The following is a 19,037-nucleotide window of genomic DNA, read 5'->3' on the forward strand; positions in this document are numbered from 1 at the left end:
TCCAGATCCTATCCTACTTTCTCCATGGAGTTGTCCCATATTTTTCTGGTAGACAGTGATTTCTCTAGTCCCTTTTATCCTACAGCACTCAGTGTCAGTACCAAACATTTCAACGTCTAATCGTAGCCTATCTTGTACTGTCTCTAATTGTTTGGAGCCTATATGTGCTAACTGGCTTAGCAGACATTTATGAAAAAAGAACAAGAGATCTTAGAAATAATAAATATGATAGCAGAAATTTAAAAAAAATCAGTTGCAAGATAAAGTTGAAGATTATTTTACAGAACGTACAACAAAAAATGAAAAAAATGGGTAGGGGATGATAAGAAAATTACACACACACAAAAATCATAAACATATGTTCTAGAGAGGGAGAACAGAGAATACAAACAGGGGAGAAATCAAAGACATATTCGTGTTCCCAGGAATGAAGAACATGAATTCCTAGATGGAAGGGCCCACTGAGTCCCCAGCCCAATGAGTGAAGAGACCAAAAACTAGGTACATGATTCTGAAAATCTCGAACGCTAGGGCCACTAAAAGAGCCTCAAGGTGTGCAGAGGAAACAGAGATTAGTGTCAAAGCCCTGGCAGTCAGCATGGCACTAGACTCTCAGTAGTGACACTGGAAGCCAGAAGAGACAATAGAGTGATGCTTCGAAACTCTAAAGGAAAATGATTCCCAACCTAGAACTCAATATCCAACCACACTATCAATCAAGTGTAAGGGATGAAATACAGACACTTCCACATATGCAAGATTTCAAATGTTCACTTCCCATGTACCCTTTTCTCAGGAGGATGCATGAAACAGGAGAGCCACGGAAGAGCTATGAAGGGAAGACGCGGGATGACAACTATGCAACCAGCCTAGAGAACCACCAGTCCATTCATGAAACAAGAGGGAGGGAGATGACTCCAAGCAAAAAAAAGAAAGAAACTGACAAAAAAATACGTAAAGGATGTATTTTACTTACGGAGGCATTAGTGATAGGTACACAGAAAACAGCAAAGGAAAACAAGAAAAAAGAAGAGAGAAGTAGAGGAAGGCTGCGAGAGAGCCTAGAGTGAGGGCTGCGCTCATCTGCTGCTGGCTCCCCTACAGCCAGGCTGCCCAGCTCTTTCCTGCATCCTCTGAGAAACATCAGTGCCTTTCCAAGAGAGCTTTCCTTTTAATTGAAGTTAGAATACATTTATCTTACCCGCTAGAAAAAAGAAATGTCTAATTAAAAAAAAAAGTAATATCTGGAGTAGGCCACGAAGAGCTGCAAAACAAAGGAAATGTGATGTGGTACACCACACAGCTTAGTAGTAAATAATACTGACTTCACTTAGCAAGGACGGAATACTGATTTACCCAAAAAGAACGCTATAACCACACTGCAAGGATTGAGGAAGGGAAAAATGTGCTTCTTGGGTGGATGGGTGGGGAGGGATGGCAGCGGTAAGAGAGCTAACTAGTTTTCCTTAAAAAGTCAAAAAAAAAAGACCTTTAAAAGAAAAAAAGGGTCAAGAAATAGCTGTATACTTATATTATTTAGAAATGTAAGTAAACATCAAAAGAAACAATTAAAATTTGAAAATGGTTGTCTCTAGGAACAGAATTAGGAGAAGGGATAAGTATAAACAGTACTATTTTGCAAGCTTTCCTTTGATTAAAAAACATAATTAAAACAGCAGGGTTTCCCTGGTAGTGCAGTGGTTGGGAGTCTGCCTGCCAATGCAGGGGACATAGTTTGGAGCCCTGGTCTGGGAAGATCCCATATGTGGTGGACCAACTAAGCCTGTGCACCACAACTACTAAGCCTGCATTCTAGAGCCCACGAGCCACAACTACTGAGTCTGCATGCCACAACTACTGAAGCCTGTGTGCCTAGAGCCCGTGCTCCGCAACAAGAGAAGCCACCACAATGAGAAGCCCACACACTGCAATGAAGAGTAGCCCCTGCTCGCTACAACTAGAGAAAGCCCACGTGCAGCAACGAAGACCTAATGCAGCCAAAAATAAACAAACAAACAGCAGGATCTACCATTAAAATGTGCCTACTCTGCGTCAGGTAGCCAATACACATTCCTTCAATAAATTCACCAACAACCCTCTAAGATAGGTTTTATTATCACTTATTACTTGTAACCATAATGACAATCCCAATTTCCTAGGACAGTTGTGAGAATTAAATGAGATGATACATTTCATTTTGTCTAGCACGGTGCCCAGCACAAAGTTAAATTCAAGAGATGTTAGCTCTTATTATCCTCAGGGAAAAGAAGAACAGATAGCAGGAGGGAAAAACAACATGAATACAGGGCTGAGTAAAGAGCAGTTCCATCTGACTTAAGAATACGCGTTAGGACTTCCCTGGTGGCACAGTGGTTAAGAATCTGCCTGCCAATGCAGGGGACATGGGTTCGATCCCTGGTCTGGGAAGATCCCACATGCCATGGACCAACTAAGCCTGTGCGCCACAACTACTGAGCCCACGTGCCACAACTACTGAAGCCCGTGCGCCTACAGCCTGTGCTCTGCAACAAGAGAAGCCACCACAATGAGAAGACCGTGCACTGCAACGAAGAGTGGCCCCCACTTGCCGCAACTGGAGAGAGCCCGTGCAGCAACGAAGACCCAATACAGCCAAAAATAAATGAATAAATAAATTAATTAAAAAAAAAAAAGAATACGTGTTAACCAGCCAAGCATTGCTAGGTTGGCAGCCAGATCAGAAAGGAATGTGAATGTTACTACCTTAGATTATGGACAGGCAGCTGTGGTGAAAACTCTCACAATAGTCTAGATTAGGGGTGAGTAACCTTTTTTTGCAAAGGATCAGACAGCAATATTTTAGGCTTTGTGGGTTATACGGTCTCTGTTTTAAGTACTCAATTCTGCCATTGAAGCAGGAAAGCAGCCATAGATCATATATAAATACATGAGTGTGACTGTGTAATAAAACTGCACAATAAAATTATATTTACAAAATAAGCGGTGGGCTAGTTTGACCTGCAGGCCCTAGTTAGCTGACCTCTGATCTAAGTGAAAGGTAAAAGAAGCCAGAACAAGGCAAGAGCCATGAGAATGAAGAGACAGAATGAATGTAGGAATGCTGTAGAGAGAACAGGTAAAAGAGGTGAAGAATCTCTCTTTCAACAGACACACACACACACACACACCCCCAGGTTCTCCTCCAATCACTGTCCTAATTCTGTCCTCTTGTGGTCAAACTTGGCATTTCCATTTCCTCATCTCTAATTCATTCCTCAACCTGTCTCCTGGCTAATCATCTGCTGAAACTCTTACAAAGCCACCAAGAATCTCCTATCTGTTAAGATCAAATGACGGTTTTTTTCTTTAAATGTGATTTAAAAAATATTTATTTATTTTATTTTTGGCTGTGTTGGGTCTCTGTTGCTGCGCGCAGGCTTTCTCTAGTTGCGGCGAGCCGGAGCTACTCTTCATTGCGGTGCGTGGGCTTCTCATTGCAGTGGCTTCTCCTGTTGCAGAGCACGGGCTCTAGGCGTGTGGGCTTAGTTGCTCTGCAGCATGTGGGATCTTCCCGGACCAGGGCTTGAACCCGTGTCCCCTGAATTGGCCGGGGGATTCTTAACCACTGCACCACCAGGGAAGTCCCAAGATCAAATGACTCTTGATTCATAGTGTCTTCTTCTTTCCTCTTGGTTTCTATTCCTTTCTAAAACTCTTTAATCATTTAAAACACTCATTCTACAGGCTCTTTCAGATTAAGTTCTCAAGGTGCTATTCCTCCTACTGGTCTTTCTTAAAAGAAGAGAAAATCCTCATATGATTTTAAAACTTTTCAAATCACGAACTCATTTCCAGTGGGGACTGTTTTTTCTGCAGCACTCTTTTTGCCCTGGTTGCAGAGGAATTCCTACACAGCCATTTATATTAGCTTCTGGAGGATGCACCATGGATTTCATTGCTTCAGGACCAGTTTTTGCACTGTTTGGTTTGGGAATGGGTCATGTCGATCCACATGGTGCAGGACTTGGGCTTCAACTTCTCATAGGAGAATTTTATGTTTCCTTATATGCAGAAAAGTAGGTAGAAATAATGGGTAGAATTTTTCTTATCATCCTCTCACTGAGAGGGTAGACCTTCCATACTCCCAGCTTTACTCAGAGATTTCAGCTCTTTGTCTTTTCTCCTGTTCCTGTGTGAACTTCAAAAGCCCAGCCCCTGGATCCTAGCTCAAGAGTTGGCAAACTATGGCTGGCTGCCTGTTTAAGAATTAAGAATTTTTAAAATATTTTTTTAAAAGGTTTATGATTGTGCTACAATGGCAGTGTAGTGGTTATGACAAAACCCATAATGGCCTGTAAAATGTAAAATATTTATTATATGGCCCTTTACTGAAAAAGTTTGCTGACCCTTGGCCTACCTTCTACGGCCTATATTCCATCAAAATCTTCTTTAGGCTTCAATGGCAAAAGACATCCTTCAGACCTTAACTGACATGTATGCACATGTGTATAAGACATTGTAGGCTGTGTCTCATATGTGCTCATGAGACACTGTACTTCTTTCTTGAATCCCTTTATTCTCTTGGCGTCTGTGACATCCCTTTCTTCTACTTTTTCTCTTTCATCTGCCTCTTCTCATTTTCCTTTACTGGTGCCAATTCCACTGCTACTAGTAGTTGGTCCTTTTTAGGAGTCTGGTCCTTGGCTCTCTTTTTTCCTTAACGTGTATACTTTCCTGAGGCTATGGCTTCTTACAGTGCAGTTATTGACCTGGATTGTAATCACTTGGGTAATATTAAAACTGCAGGGACTTCGCTGGTGGCGCAGTGGTTAAGAATCTGCCTTCCAATGCAGGGGACATGAGTTCGAGCCCTGGTCAGGGAAGATCCCACATGCCACGGAGCAACTAAGCCCGTGCACCACAACTACCGAGCCTGTGCTCTAGAGCCTGGATGCCACAACTACTGAAGCCCGCGTGCCTAGAGCCCGTGCGCCGCAACAAGAGAAGCCACCGCAATGAGAAGCCCGTGCACCGCCACGAAGACTAGCCCCCGCTCGCGACAACCAGAGGAAGCCCGCACACAGCAACAAAGACCCAGCACAGCCAAAAATAAATAAATACATTTATAAAAAAAAGAAAAAACCCCTGAAAGTTCCTGGCTTGAATCCAGACCAAATGAGTCAGAATCTCTGTAGGTAGGGCCCAGGAAACAGAATTTCTTTTTAAAATATTTATTTATTTTTATTTATTTTTGGTTGCATGGGGTCTTAGTTGCAGCACGTGGGATCTTCATTGAAGCATGCAGGCTCCCTTGTTGCGACACGCAGGCTTCTCTCTAGTTGTGGTGTGCGGGTTTTCTCTTCTCTAGTTATGGCACACAGGCTCCTAGGCGTGAGGGCTCTGGAGTTTGCGGCACGCAGGCTCTCTAGTTGAGGTGCGTGAGCTCAGCAGTTGTGGTGCATGGTCCTAGGTGCCCCGTGGCATGTGGGATCCTAGTTCCCTGACCAGGGATCAAATCTACGTCCCCTGCATTGTAAGGCAGATTCTTTACCACTGGACCACCAGGGAAGTCCCAGGAAACAGAATTTTTAAACAAATTCTCCAGTTTCACTTTTGTATACCAAAACTCAAATTTGTGAACTATTGCCCTAAGCAATCTCCCTCATTATCATCATTTTAACTATCAGCATTATGCTTATAACTAAAAATTATATTTTCAACTCTGCCCTCTCTCCTGAACTCCAGATTCTCACAGGAATTGTTTATAGGCACCTCCACCTAAATCTCACAGGCATAAACTTAACATGCACAAAAGATGTTCTTCCCAAATCTACTCTTCTTCCTCTGTTCTGTTTCAATTAATAGTACCGCCTTTCACCCTATAGCTCCGGTCAGAAACCTGCGATCATTCTCAACTCTTCTCTTCCCTCTATTCTCATATCTAAATACTGTTGTTTCTACCTCCTAAATACCTTTTGCATGGATCCCATCGTCTCTATCGCCAGCCACTGCCCCTGTTCTGCCTTTCATCTTCACAACTCCAGGACTGTCACAGTAGACGTCTAACTACAAGATGCCCTTACCTTTTCAAATCCACACTCCACAGAGTTCTTTTTCTAAATGCAAAATTTATGATCTTTCACTTGGATTTCAGCCATACTGCACAACTCCAGGGGGTACCAGTACCTAGAATACAAAGTCATCTAACTGGTATCTCCACTGTTCTCATTACAGCCAGAAGGATCTGATCATATTACTCCCTTCAGTGGCTTCCCAGCATCTGCAGAATAAAGTCTCAGCTCTTCACATTTCAGATGAGGCCTGCCCTGCTGTACCACTGCCAATCTCTAACCTACCATCTGGCCTTCCCACCCCTCCCTCACACTTTGTGCTCCATTTGGGCAGGATGCCCTTTGTGCCTTCACTAGCTCAGCAAATTCCTCTTTTTCTTCAAAACTCAGCTAGGGTGTCTCTTCTCTGTGCAGATTTTCCTGAGTCCTCTAGGCAGAGCTGACCATCCCCTCCTTCACGCCAGCTCTGATCTTGTGCCAGCTCATGTTTATTACGCCACTCTCCGCTAGACTTTGAATAACTCCTGCTAACTCTTTTAGCCCCCACACCTGGCACAGAATAGGTTGCATGGTAGATGTTCCTAAAATTTAAATGGGCCCAAATAAGTCAAGGGTGACACTACAGCTGGAGCCTGAGTACCTAGGAGTACAAAGGCCTCAATCAGAGGGAGTAGAAAATCAGAAGAAACAGTTCATGGGGGAAGCGGGGAGAGACAATAGTTTCTGCAATAAACATGCTAAGCTTAGGACTGTGACAGAATATCCAGGTGGAGAGGTCCAAGGGGGAACTGGAAATATAATATGCAAGTTTCAGGGAGAGATCGAGCAGCACCAGAGTCAGAGATTTTTGGGACTCTGAAGCTATAACAGCTGATGAAATAACCAAGAGAGAATAATAACCCAAGAGAAGAAGGCAAAGAACAACACCTTGGGAATCATGAGGCAAGAGGAAGAAAAGACAAGATGACAAGAAAGAAAAGTTGCCAAGAAAAAAGGTAAGTACTAGGTGAATGCAATGTTAGGAAAACTAAGGGAAAATAGTTTCAAGAAGGAATGGGATTAATTATCTATGAATGACTAGGGGTACCCGGGTTGAAAATAGTACACTAAAGAAGAAAGTTTATGGAGAATAGCTTTTCACTCCAAACATTCAGAGCATTTATTTTTACTTGAAGCAACCTAAATATTTGTTTCCCCTGAGCTGTAAAATTAAAAGTGCAAACATCAAACTCTCTTGGGGTTCTCCATGTACATATCCAGAGTCAGAAACCACAGGGCACTCATAAGGGAAATCACGCAGCTCTCTGACTGCACAGACAGAGCCATTCTGAACAGCAGAGAGCAAACAAAGTCAGGATAAATAAAATCTAATCTGGGTTATACCTGAAATAGGACCCAACTGTGCCATTTTCCCTAGCCATGGGAGAGGTTCTGGGCCAGGCTCAAAGAGAGACATCATGAGGTTTGATTTCTTCTTGCTGTCAGCTTGGGAGTAGAGCATTCCGTGCCATTCAGGACTAGATGGAGAGAAGATGGAAGATCAGAAGAACATCAAGCCTGGGACTGTCAAGTTAAATAACTCTAGCCTGTGTTTTTCTCTTGAGAGACATGGTTTTCAGCTTTGAAATTAGGTGCATTACTTTTACTAAAGTCAAATCCTAAACCTAAAAATGCATACTGATGTCCCCTAATATTACCATTCCTTGGGGACAGGTATTATTATTCAATTATGTAGATATGGAAATCAAAAGCAGTCTTAAAAGAGAAAAAAAAAATCACAAGGGCAGCAAGTAGCTGCAGGGGTGGTGACAAGTAAGGGCTGAGACCTATAGGTTTTTTCAGCTGCCTCTGTGGTACAGCAGTACCACAGAGAGAAGCCCTTCTAACAAAGGGCACAAAGCCATCACCCAGCTCTGCTCCCACTTCTCAAAGGGCCCCAGGTGATTCTCCTACTCAGAGACACTACAAGTAGCCTGAGTACCAAGAAATATAGCAAACTGATACCTAATAAGAATTGCATTTTTCTTTCTGGATCAGCTAATTTTAACTCAAGCAGAAAAGGAGCCATGCTTCCTCTGAGCATTCCTAACCTCTTGATTTTCTCTACCAGTCAATCCCAGGTGATGGCCAGAAGACGACCTCTTCTTCTCTGACAACAGGTATTATAGAAAGGGAAGCAGAGAGTTTTGCAGATTTTGAGACTACAGCGAAAAGTGAAAGCTAGAAGGGCCTTCCTCATAGGGAAGGAATACAGCAGAGTGGTTACGAGCATGGGCTATGGAGTCACAATACGTGGATAAGATCCTGGCTCTTTCATTTACTAGCTGTGTGACCTTGAGCAAGTACCATGACTTGCTCTCGAAGCCTCAGTTTCTTCATCTAAGGAATGGGGATAATACTGATACCTCCTGTATAGTGAGGTATATAAAGTGCCTAGAGAAGTACCTGGCACATGGTAAAATGTTCAATGTTATCGGTATGTTTTTTCATTTAGTTTTACCTCCTCATTTTATAGCTGAGGAGTCTGTGCATACTGCATAAGATCCTATAACAAGTTAGTAGCATTACTTAAACTGACCCCAGGTTTCCTAGATAGGATGGAAAAGAGGAAAACTGAGAAAAGATATTATATAAAGGCAATATAATTAAAAGACTCACTCTGTACTTATTCTAGGGGATGCTTTAAAGAGTAGTGTAGAAGGTGATAGTACGTGGGAAGGATATGGCAGAAAGAGAAAAAAAGTGACGAGATCCTTTCTATTCTTTCTTTCAGAAAAGTCTGGGGAATACTTCACTATAAATTGATTCTCCCTTTCACTCAACCAAAGGTAAAAAAGTTTCTTACCCTAATTGAACTATCGCCACCATTCCTTCCACTTTTAGGCTGCCATGGAGCAGGACACAAAAGTTGGGTATTTTGCCTGCAATCTGATTGGCTGAATTTTCATCTTCGTTGTCATCCGTTATACCAGTACCCACCTCATCACCTTCTATGAAACGAAGAGAAAACCAGTCAGACTGAGATTAGCTACAAAAACTCCAAACTCCAGTTGTACTCTTGGCTCTTTCTAGCCTTGGAAGGAAAGTATACAAAATTATAAAGGAATATTATAACAAGTAAGAAAAACTCATATTCTGGTTTTCCTATGTCCAAATAAAAATCAGTTTTCACATGTTATATAAATTCCACTTATATGAAACATCCAGAAGAGGCAAATCTATACAGATAGGATATCAGTAGTTACCTGAGGCTGAGAGAGATGGAAGGTTATGGGTTGATAGCTAAAAGGTTTCTTTCTGAGGTAGTGAAAATTCTAAAATTCTGATTCAAAAATTGTGGTTATGGTTGCATAACTTTGTAAATACACTAAAAACTACTGAATTGTACACTTTAAATGGGTGAAATGTATGGTATATGAATTATAGTTCAGTGAAGCTGCTACACAAAAAATCAGCTTTCCATAGTTTCTACTGGAACACTAAGCTAGAGGCTCTCTGGGGGTTTCAGGCACCATCGAAACAGAAACAGATTCAGAGATGTCAAGAGTGTTCTCAACTGACAGCCTTCAGGCAGCACGTGGATGGGATACCCCAAGAACAGTGACTACTCCATAAGCTTCTTGACTCACTTCTCCAACTCCAGGTTCTCTCATACACTCTGCTGACAAATGAATGAATCTTCCTCCAATTAACTTCCTTCTGGAACTATCTGTGTACTCAAGCTGATTCAAAGACTTTCTAATTCAATAGAAAGATCTTCCTGGTTTAGTGTGACATTCGACAGCCCTTACAACACAGCTCCATTTTGCCTTCCCATACTTTTCTTCCCACTGTTTTCCTATACAAACTCTTTGTTTTGCCCACTTTCTTTCTTGGCAATTTATATGGGCACGCAGAATTCCCAGGACCTTAGGAATAAGGTAAATTCAGTTGTTATCAATATCAATAACAGTAAGGTAAAGTATAAACAAAAGGATCATAATCGGTCATCTGTGAGAACATATCAAAGATTCTGTCTATGAATATGTGATGGAGGGTTATGGAATACCTAACACTCCAACTGAAATAACCATGAGTAAATGGAATGTGGTCATAACTCAGTGAGTGGAAACCTGATTGTACATACTTCTTGGAGAAAGCTGGTGAATATAAAGGAGACGGTCAGCCTAAAACATAGAAAAGAGAAGTTTAAAGTGCTAGAGACTAACATTCTCCAGAGAGATGCTGAACGTAGGAGATGACTTTATAGTTGCTGGAGAAATACATTCTGCAGTAATGAGGCCTCACAAGGACCTGGATTCATTCACTCATTCAACAGTATTTACTGAGTATCTACTATGTGCTAGGCACCAGTAGAGAACAGGTGTGGTTTCTCCCCTTATAAAGCTGTATTCCACATTGATCAGGCAACCTTCTGAGAACTACTTTGGTTTCCCCAGCATGCTCCCACAGGGAAAGGCAGAGCCCAGGATGAGGGACTAAGCACTGTCATCTCTAAAGAGGATTTCCACTGTAAATTAACGAAGCAGCACACAATAAATATGTGTCAAAATGCTTTCCAGGGCTTCCTTGGTGGCGCAGTGGTTGAGAGTCTGCCTGCCAATGCAGGGGACACAGGTTCGTGCCCCGGTCTGGGAAGATCCCACATGTCACGGAGCGGTTAGGCCCGTGAGCCATGGCCGCTGAGCCTGCACGTCCGGAGCCTGTGCTCCGCAACGGGAGAGCCACAACAGTGAGAGGCCCACGTACCGCAAAAAAACACCAAAAAAACCAAAAAAACCAATCTAATAACTGCTCCTTTCCCCCAAATTCTGCAAAATGGGCTATTTTACTATCTTACATTTAAGAATAACTTTAGATAATAAGATACTTCATATGTATCACTGGAATAGGAAGAGAACTCACCTTTGTTAAGTGCTATAGGTAGAACCAGATGTCTGGACAGAACAGGGGGACTTGAAATATCAGCTATATCAATAAATCCCACTATTTCCAAATCTGAAAAGAAGGAATCAACATAGAATTAACTCGTAACAAACAATAAATGCTGGAGACGGTGTGGAGAAAAGGGAACCATCCTACACTGTTGGTGGGAATGTACCAATAAACTGGTACAGCCTCTACAGAGAACAGTATGGAGGTTCCTTAAAAAACTGAAAACTGAGCTACCATGTGACCCAGCAATCCCACTCCTGGGCATATATCCGGAGAAATCTGTAAGGATGCATGCACCCCGATGTTCACTGTAGCACTATTTACAATAGCCAGGACATGGAAGCTACCTAAATGTCCATCGACAGAGGAATGGATAAAGAAGATGTGGCACATATATACAATGGAATATTACTCAGCCATAAAAGGAATGAAATAATGCCATTTGCAGTGACATGGATGGACCTAGAGATTGTCATACAGAGTAAAGTAAGTCAGAAAGAGAAAGAAAAATATCGTAAAATATCACTCGTATGTGGAATCTAGAAAAATGGTACAGGATTTCCCTGGTGGTTCAGGGGTTAAGAATCCACCTGCCAATACAGGGGACATGGGTTCGATCCCTGGTCTGGGAAGATCCCACAGGCCCCAGAGCAACTAAGCCCACGCACCGCAACTACTGAAGCATGCGCGCCTAGAGCCTGTGCTCTGAAATAAGAGAAGCCACTGCAATAAGAAGCCCGCACACCGCAACGAAGAGTAGCTCCCGTTCGCTGCAAGTAGAGAAAGCACACGCCCAGCAACGAAGACCCAATGCATCCAAAAAAAAACAAAAAAAAAAAAAAAAGAAAAGAAAAATGGTACAGATGAACTTACTTGCAAAGCAGAAACAGAGACACAGATGTAGAAAACAAACTTATGGTTATCAAGGGGGGAAGGGCGAATGGGATGAATTGGGAGATTGGGATTCACACATATACACTACTGTATATAAAATAGATAACTGGGCTTCTCTGGTGGCGCAGTGGTTGAAAGTCCGCCTGCCGATGCAGGGGAAACGGGTTCGTGCCCCGGTCTGGGAGGATCCCACATGCCGCGGAGCGGCTGGGCCCGTGAGCCATGGCCGCTGAGCCTGCGTGTCCGGAGCCTGTGCTCCACAACGAGAGAGGCCACAACAGTGAGAGGCCCGCGTACCGCAAAAAAAAAAAAAAAAGAAAGAAAAAGATAACTAATGAGAACCTACTGTATAGCACAGGGAACTCTACTCAATGCTCTGTGGTGACCTAAATGGGAAGGAAATCTAAAAAAGAGTGGATATATGTGTATGTATAACTGATTCACTTTGCTGTACAGCAGAAACTAACACAACATTGTAAAGCAACTATACTCCAATAAAAATTAATTAAAAACAAAGAATTAATTTGTTATGGGAAAGTACATTATTTTCTATGTACTAGATTTCATAAACACAAGGTTTAGATCGGGAATTCAAATATGATGACTAGGAAGGTTATTAGAAGTTTCTCTGAATGACTCTAATACTTTGCATTTTAAGTAACTAAGAAATTAAGGACAACTGTCTTTTATTTAATGGACTTAAGTTATACGACAAATCAGCTAGACTATTTTTATGAGGCTAGGTCCCCAGCCAAGGCAAAAGCTTAATGGTTAAGTCTCTCTGAATAGTCAGGATGTTCAGGTCACCAGGGGGCGTCATAGTAAGTAAAATACTTCCACAACAACTGCAAGCAGTTATGCCTGGAGGGTAAGGCTTTTGCATTAAAACTGTTTCCCTGAGAAAGAAATACATTCTCTACAAAATCAAGGTACCAGTGTACATATGACAATGGTTTCTTTGCTTTATAGAAGCTGTATTAAAGACCAAAAGTATTTGTTGAAAATCTAAAATAAGTTAAAAAAAAAAAAGTTGTAACCCAAAGAGTACTTTCTGGAAGTTTTTTCTTTTCTTTTTTTTTTTTTTTGCTGTTCGCAGGCCTCTCACTGTTGTGGCCTCTCCCGTTGCAGAGCACAGGCTCCGGACGCGCAGCCTCAGCGGCCATGGCTCACAGGCCCAGCCGCTGCACGACACGTGGGATCTTCCCGGACCGGGGCACGAACCCATCTCCCCTGCATCAGCAGGCGGACTCTCAACCACTGCGCCACCAGGGAAGCCCTGGAAGTTTTTTCTGATTATATAAGTAGTATAAAAACTTAGAAAACACTAAAAACTGTAAAGAAGAAAAATAAAGTCACTCATCATTCCTCATCAAAGGAAACCTCTATTAATATTTTACTGAATTGCTTTTTAGCCTTTCTTCTAGGCATATACACATTCATATTCTCAAAACAATGTTTTAAAAAATCAGGATCATGGTGAGTATACCATACTTCTTATACATCAGGAAATCTGCTTCTCTGGAGTTTTGCTATCATTACCTTCTTTAGCTGAGTAACGAATGAATCAGCATAAGCAGTTATATATTTTTCATCTGAGTAGAAAAAGGCCTATGTTTTAGTGGTTTAAATATAAGCTATAACAAAAATCTTGGACTAGAAGCTTTTATAAGTTAGTCCATTAAATAAAGGACAATTATCCTTATTTTCTTAGTTACTTAAAATGAAAAGCATTAGAGCCATTCAGAGAACTTCCAATAACCTTCCTAGTTATCATATTTGAATTCCCCACCTAAACACTGCATTTGTGAAATCTAGTACATAGAAAGTAATGTACTTCTGGGAAGAAAAGATCTATTTGAAGTTACTCATCCTAAAAGGGTGGGAGGGAAGTGGAATATAACTGGTTTGAAGGCAACAAAACATTTGGCACACTGCTGTCTAGTCACAATGAAAGAGATGGATGACCTATTTCTAGCAGGAGCAGAAAATAAAGGCACAGAAAACAAAACAGCCTGTGCACAGCCCTTCACTCAAAAACTCCTTAAAGTCTACACACCCAAGAATGAAATGAATTTCCAGCTGTACTTAATTTTAATCATTTAAAAATTTTTTCATTATATCTTTTATTATTAATTAATTAATTAATTAATTTTTGGCTGCTTTGGGTCTTCGCTGTTGCGTGCGGGCTTTCTCTAGTCGCAGTGAGCAGGGGCTGCTCTTTGTTGCGGTGTGCGGGCTTCTTCTCACTGCGGTGGCTTCTCTTGTTGCGGAGCACGGGCTCTAGGCACGCGGGCTTCAGTAGTTGTGGCTCACGGGCTCTAGAGCGCAGGCTCAGTAGTTGCGGCGCATGGGCTTGGTTGCTCCACAGCATGTGGGATCTTCCCAGACCAGCGCTCGAACCCGTGTTCCCTGCACTGGCAGGTGGGTTCTTAACCACTGCGCCACCAGGGAAGTCCAATTTTAATCATTTGTTGATTGAACAATTACCTAGTGAACATCTACTAAGCATCAGACACTAAGCCAGGCACTGAGGGTGTGCAGTGGTGACTCAAAACAGTGATGGTTAAACATATACCCACCACTCAAGGAGTCCACCTGCCAATATGAGACAACTCTCTTCTCTACTACCCCTTGTTACTTTTGATTATTGGCTTTGCCAATTTAACCTAAGCATAGCACTGGCAACATGGTAGAAGCCATAACACATTGCTTTCTTTTAGTCATAATACAAGCTGCAGGATTAGAGGGGTACAATATATCACAACTGAGACCTGAGAGACCATCATTTCTCCTAGAGATTCCACTCACCTAGCCAATAAGAACTAGAGGAAGTGACTTGTCCAGGGTCACAGAGGAAAAGTCACACAGCCAAGTCTAAAAGCTAGCTCTTCAAATATGACCTTAATAATGACGCTAATCCGTCTTACTATCTCTATTAAGAACTACCTCAAGGATTTCAATGCTAGTGAATCTGGCCCTGGTTTCCAACTCTAGTAATTTGTGGTTATAATCATCTAGGATCAGAGATTAACTCATGACCTCACCATGGAAGACTACTAATCTGCCACCCCTTAGGCAATGCAACCTCCCATCCAAAGTATACTGGCATTTCTTTTCAACCCTCCTGGAGAGAGGAGAGTAAAAGTCAGAAGTTAGAAGAAAGTAGGGATAACAGAAGAACTAAGAATGAAGTATAAAAAAAGTTACCTGTGTTAATGACTTTAGGGATAGGATCGATTTCCTCGTCTACAACAAAAGGTTCTGGCCTGGGGAAGACTTGCACATCAGCGGTTAGGTGGCCACACTTGAGAACAGCATGGAAAGGTGTATATGCCAGATCTATCAGTTTTCTAGAATATGATGATTATTTGTTACAGAAAGAGTAATATGATACGTATAATTTTTTTCAAGTAATCTTTTTAAGATGTCAAGTTTGTTTTCCCTTCAAGTTGATTCCAAAGCTATGATCTGACCATTTGTGAAACAGAACAAAATCTGATATTTTTGGTGAGGAAATTTCAATTCTGAAAAGCCCAAAAGCAGTTAAATCTTTGAAATTGCTGTCATTGTAAGGAAGTCAATACCTATAGACATTATAGATTTAGTCATGCTTAATTTAAAAGGGAGTCAACACTTAAAAATCACTACTACCAATCATTTTATCTGAAAAATGTGCAACTTGGGGAAAATGAAATGACACAACTAGAAACAGTAAAATAGATATTATTGTCTGACATCAAATTATAATGCTGGATTGTAAGAAGGCAAAAAAGTATATACTCACCCAAACATAGACTGTACATTTTTCAAGCACAGGGGGCCATCAATAGTAAAAATCTGCCCTTCACCATTGTTTAAATCTATAAGACGTTCAAGGCAATCCAAGGAATCAGTGCTCTGAAGCTACAAAGCAAAACAGATGACTCTTTTAAAGTGGCATAAAATGCCAGATTGTTATCAGTACACTAAGGTCACAAAACGAAGATGATTTTTTTTAACAATGTGAGAAGGAAAATAACTAACAATTTTGACTCAAGGTTACCAAAGAGGAATGTTATATAAAATTATACCAGTAGAGCTATTTCATTCCAAGTAGTGTTGCAAAGATTCAGAGGTGACCACAGTTGGTATTCACATAGCACCTTCCCTTCCAAGTGTTTCTAACATATTTTGGTAAGAACCATCATTATTTATATTTTAAAGATAGAAAAACTGAGGTGAAGAAAAGTTAAATAACTTTCCAAAATAAATGGGAAAACCAGGAGATAAAGAGTTTAATAAAACATACATCAGAGTAATGTTACTTAACAACAACAAAAAATCAAAGCACACTTCTGTCAACATTTCTGGTGTGATGGACATAAGAATTCCTAAGTGAGGGAAACACCTAACACCAAAAAGAACATTCTGACTCTGTAGCATCTGAAGAATCTTTGTGGGAAGTAGGACGGATAACAACTCCAGCTATGTTTCCTGAGATGTGGCAACACTCTGCTTTCAGAAAGCATTTGAGACATAGTGTCTTTTCAAATATAATCAGTAATTAGTGTCAGTTGAAACAATGGAGTTCAATGTTATACTATAGGCATGCCTCATTTATTGAGTTTCGCAGATATTGCCTTTTTTTTTAAACAAAGGTCTGTGGCAAACCTGTGTCAAGCAATTTTATTGGCACAATTTTTCCACAGGATTTCCTCACTTTGTCTCTGTGTCACATTTTGGTAATTCTTGCAATATTTCAAACCCTCCACCAGCAAAAAGATTACAACTTGTTGAAGGCTCAGATGATGGTTAGCACTCTTTGGCAATAAAATATTTTTAAAATAAGGTATGTACATTGGTTTTTTTTAGACAGTGCTATTTATTGCACTCTTAATAGACAACAGTATAGTACAAACAAAGCTTTTTTTATATGCACTGGGAAAAAAAGAAATTAATGCGACTTGCTTTATTGTGATCCCCGCTTTATAGTGGTGGTCTGGAATGGAACCTGCAATATCTCCGACACATGCCTGTATATGTAATATAATATTAATGGAATATACTAAAAAATATATTCCATTTCTGAGTCCTAAAATGTATCTAATCAAACTAAAAAGAACTTAGTAAAAAGCATTACCTCCTCCAGATTTGCCATGCACATGATGTATAACTTAGATGGGAAAGGAAAAGGTAGTGGGAACCTGTTGCTCTCACTGCGTTGGCTGTGAGTAGCTAGGGAGTGCCGCAGTGACCCTCTACCAATGCCAAGACAGCCATCTGTCACCAGAACAACCTGTTTGCAAAAAGGGAGAGGAGTTTTGTACATGAAATAACATATTTATTTAAAGCAGTCTCATTTGGCAATGTTTTCATTTCTCCCTAATTGCATTTACACTGAAAAATGTACCTCTGCAGGAATACAAACAAAGATGTGAATAAATCTCAACAACATTTGTCAAGTGAAAGATGACAGACACATTGTATTGATACGATTCTACACATATATATTAAGTTCAGACCACATAAAACAAAACTAAGATAAATCAAATAGGGGTTGTGGGGTGATACTGAGTAGAAAGGGGCATGAGAAAACTCTGTAGGGTAATGGAAATGTTCTATATCTTAACTGGAGGAGTGGTTACATAGGTATATACATTTGTGAAAACTCAGTAAACTGTATACTTAAGATCTATGCATTTTACTGTATTTTATCTTATTAAACCTTTAAAAAAGCACCTACCTATGAACACTTAAAAAAAAGACAAAACCATTCATAACCAATTCTTACTTAATTGTATTAAAACTAGAACGCTATCTCTTAGAGAAGGAGTTGGCACCTAAGACACTGGTGTCAAAAATGGCATAAAGGGTACTTCCCTGGTGGTCTAGCGGTAAAGAATCTGCCTTCCAATGCAGGGGACACAGGTTCGATCCCTGGTTGGGGAACTAAGATCCCACATGCCCTGGGGCAACTAAGCTCACGTGCCCTGGAGCCTGCGCACCACAAAGAGAGAGAGAAAACTCGCATACCACAACTAGAGAGAGGCCTGCGCACCGCAACAAAAAGATCCCGCATGCTGCAACTAAGACCTGAAGCAGCAGAAAAAGAAAAAAAGAAAAAAAATGGCATAAGGACCTATTTTACGTGTGTCCCTAGGAAATACCAGCACAGAAGTCTGAAGACTGAACCTTGACACTTTATTTTCAAAGATGACAAACTTTACCTACCCCTGCTCAACTAAAATGACAACTGCATTAAATATGTATTTATAAAAGCCATTTAACCAGACATGGACAAGACCTTTAAAATGCATTCTTAATCAACCGATAATTTTTAAAAGCCTTCAAAACATACCAACAATAGACATTAGTTACAAATCATTTTCCTTTTCCTCACTGTTTAATGCAGTCCTTGGGAAGTCCTGAGTGGACTTCCCAAGCAATCCAGGGGAGGATTGTTTTTGCTCTCCCTAGCCTAGCCTAGTAACTTAACAATAACAAACCAGTAAGTCAGTATTAGGTGGTTGCACCATGTGAAGTGCCAAGACTGACACTTACTTCTAAAGCCCAAGAATGCTTAATAGAGGTCCCCTGGAGAGATGTCATCTCTTAGGAAGACAGTCAAGGCAAATCCCTCTTCTAGGTACCAACAATTGCTACATAATGATTTACTTCTGCCACTAGCTTTTTCAGATGCTGTGTGATAATGAAATATTTCTTGTAATGTCAAAATGAGACAGACTTTACTCAGATAATGAAAACACAGTCCAGCTCTTTAAAAACTTGGTTAAAAACATTCCACATTAAAACAAATCTGTTTGATAGTAACTGATTATAAAAACAATCACTAATAACGTCCACCGTGTTTTGGACCTGTTTCACCCCAAAACTCACCAAGCAAGTCTAAGTGGATCCAGGCCCAGCTCCTTCCCCTCAGGGTACAGTATATCTCAAATTCAGATTCCTCCTTTTTGCAAAGGAAGAAAAAAATATTAAAAGGCAGAAGTCTGCATGGTGCACAAGGTCTGGCTCTTATGTGTTTTCTGAGTTTCTTCTCTAAAACCACTGAAGAAGTAGCAAATGAAACTGTGCTACCTGCTAGCTTCCAGTTCAGAAGATATTGACAACAAAACTTCACTTATTCTTTATATTGCTAGGAAATTAGACAGTCTGTAT

The 19,037-nt window shown here is 40.8% G+C and overlaps 1 protein-coding gene across 4 annotated transcripts in view; it reads right to left on the reverse strand.

The window, feature by feature from the left end:
• Positions 1-19,037, reverse strand: part of INTS14 (integrator complex subunit 14) — a 40,069-nt gene that overhangs the window by 12,525 nt on the left and 8,507 nt on the right. For all 4 annotated transcript variants that reach the window (XR_014326085.1, XM_082835775.1, XM_082835776.1 and 1 more), the window contains 6 exons: positions 16,999-17,154; positions 15,664-15,782; positions 15,087-15,229; positions 10,956-11,048; positions 8,896-9,040; positions 7,434-7,567 (listed from right to left, as the gene is read on the reverse strand). Coding sequence is in view for 3 of the 4 variants with exons in the window: in XM_082835775.1 (XP_082691901.1) it covers positions 7,434-7,567; positions 8,896-9,040; positions 10,956-11,048; positions 15,087-15,229; positions 15,664-15,782; positions 16,999-17,154 (790 nt within the window). In the remaining variant the exon portion in view is untranslated. The remainder of the gene's footprint in view (positions 1-7,433; positions 7,568-8,895; positions 9,041-10,955; positions 11,049-15,086; positions 15,230-15,663; positions 15,783-16,998; positions 17,155-19,037) is intronic.

The sequence above is a fragment of the Leucopleurus acutus genome (assembly GCF_964270905.1).
Source record: "Leucopleurus acutus genome assembly, chromosome: 1".
In the NCBI taxonomy this organism is placed as follows: domain Eukaryota; kingdom Metazoa; phylum Chordata; class Mammalia; order Artiodactyla; family Delphinidae; genus Leucopleurus; species Leucopleurus acutus.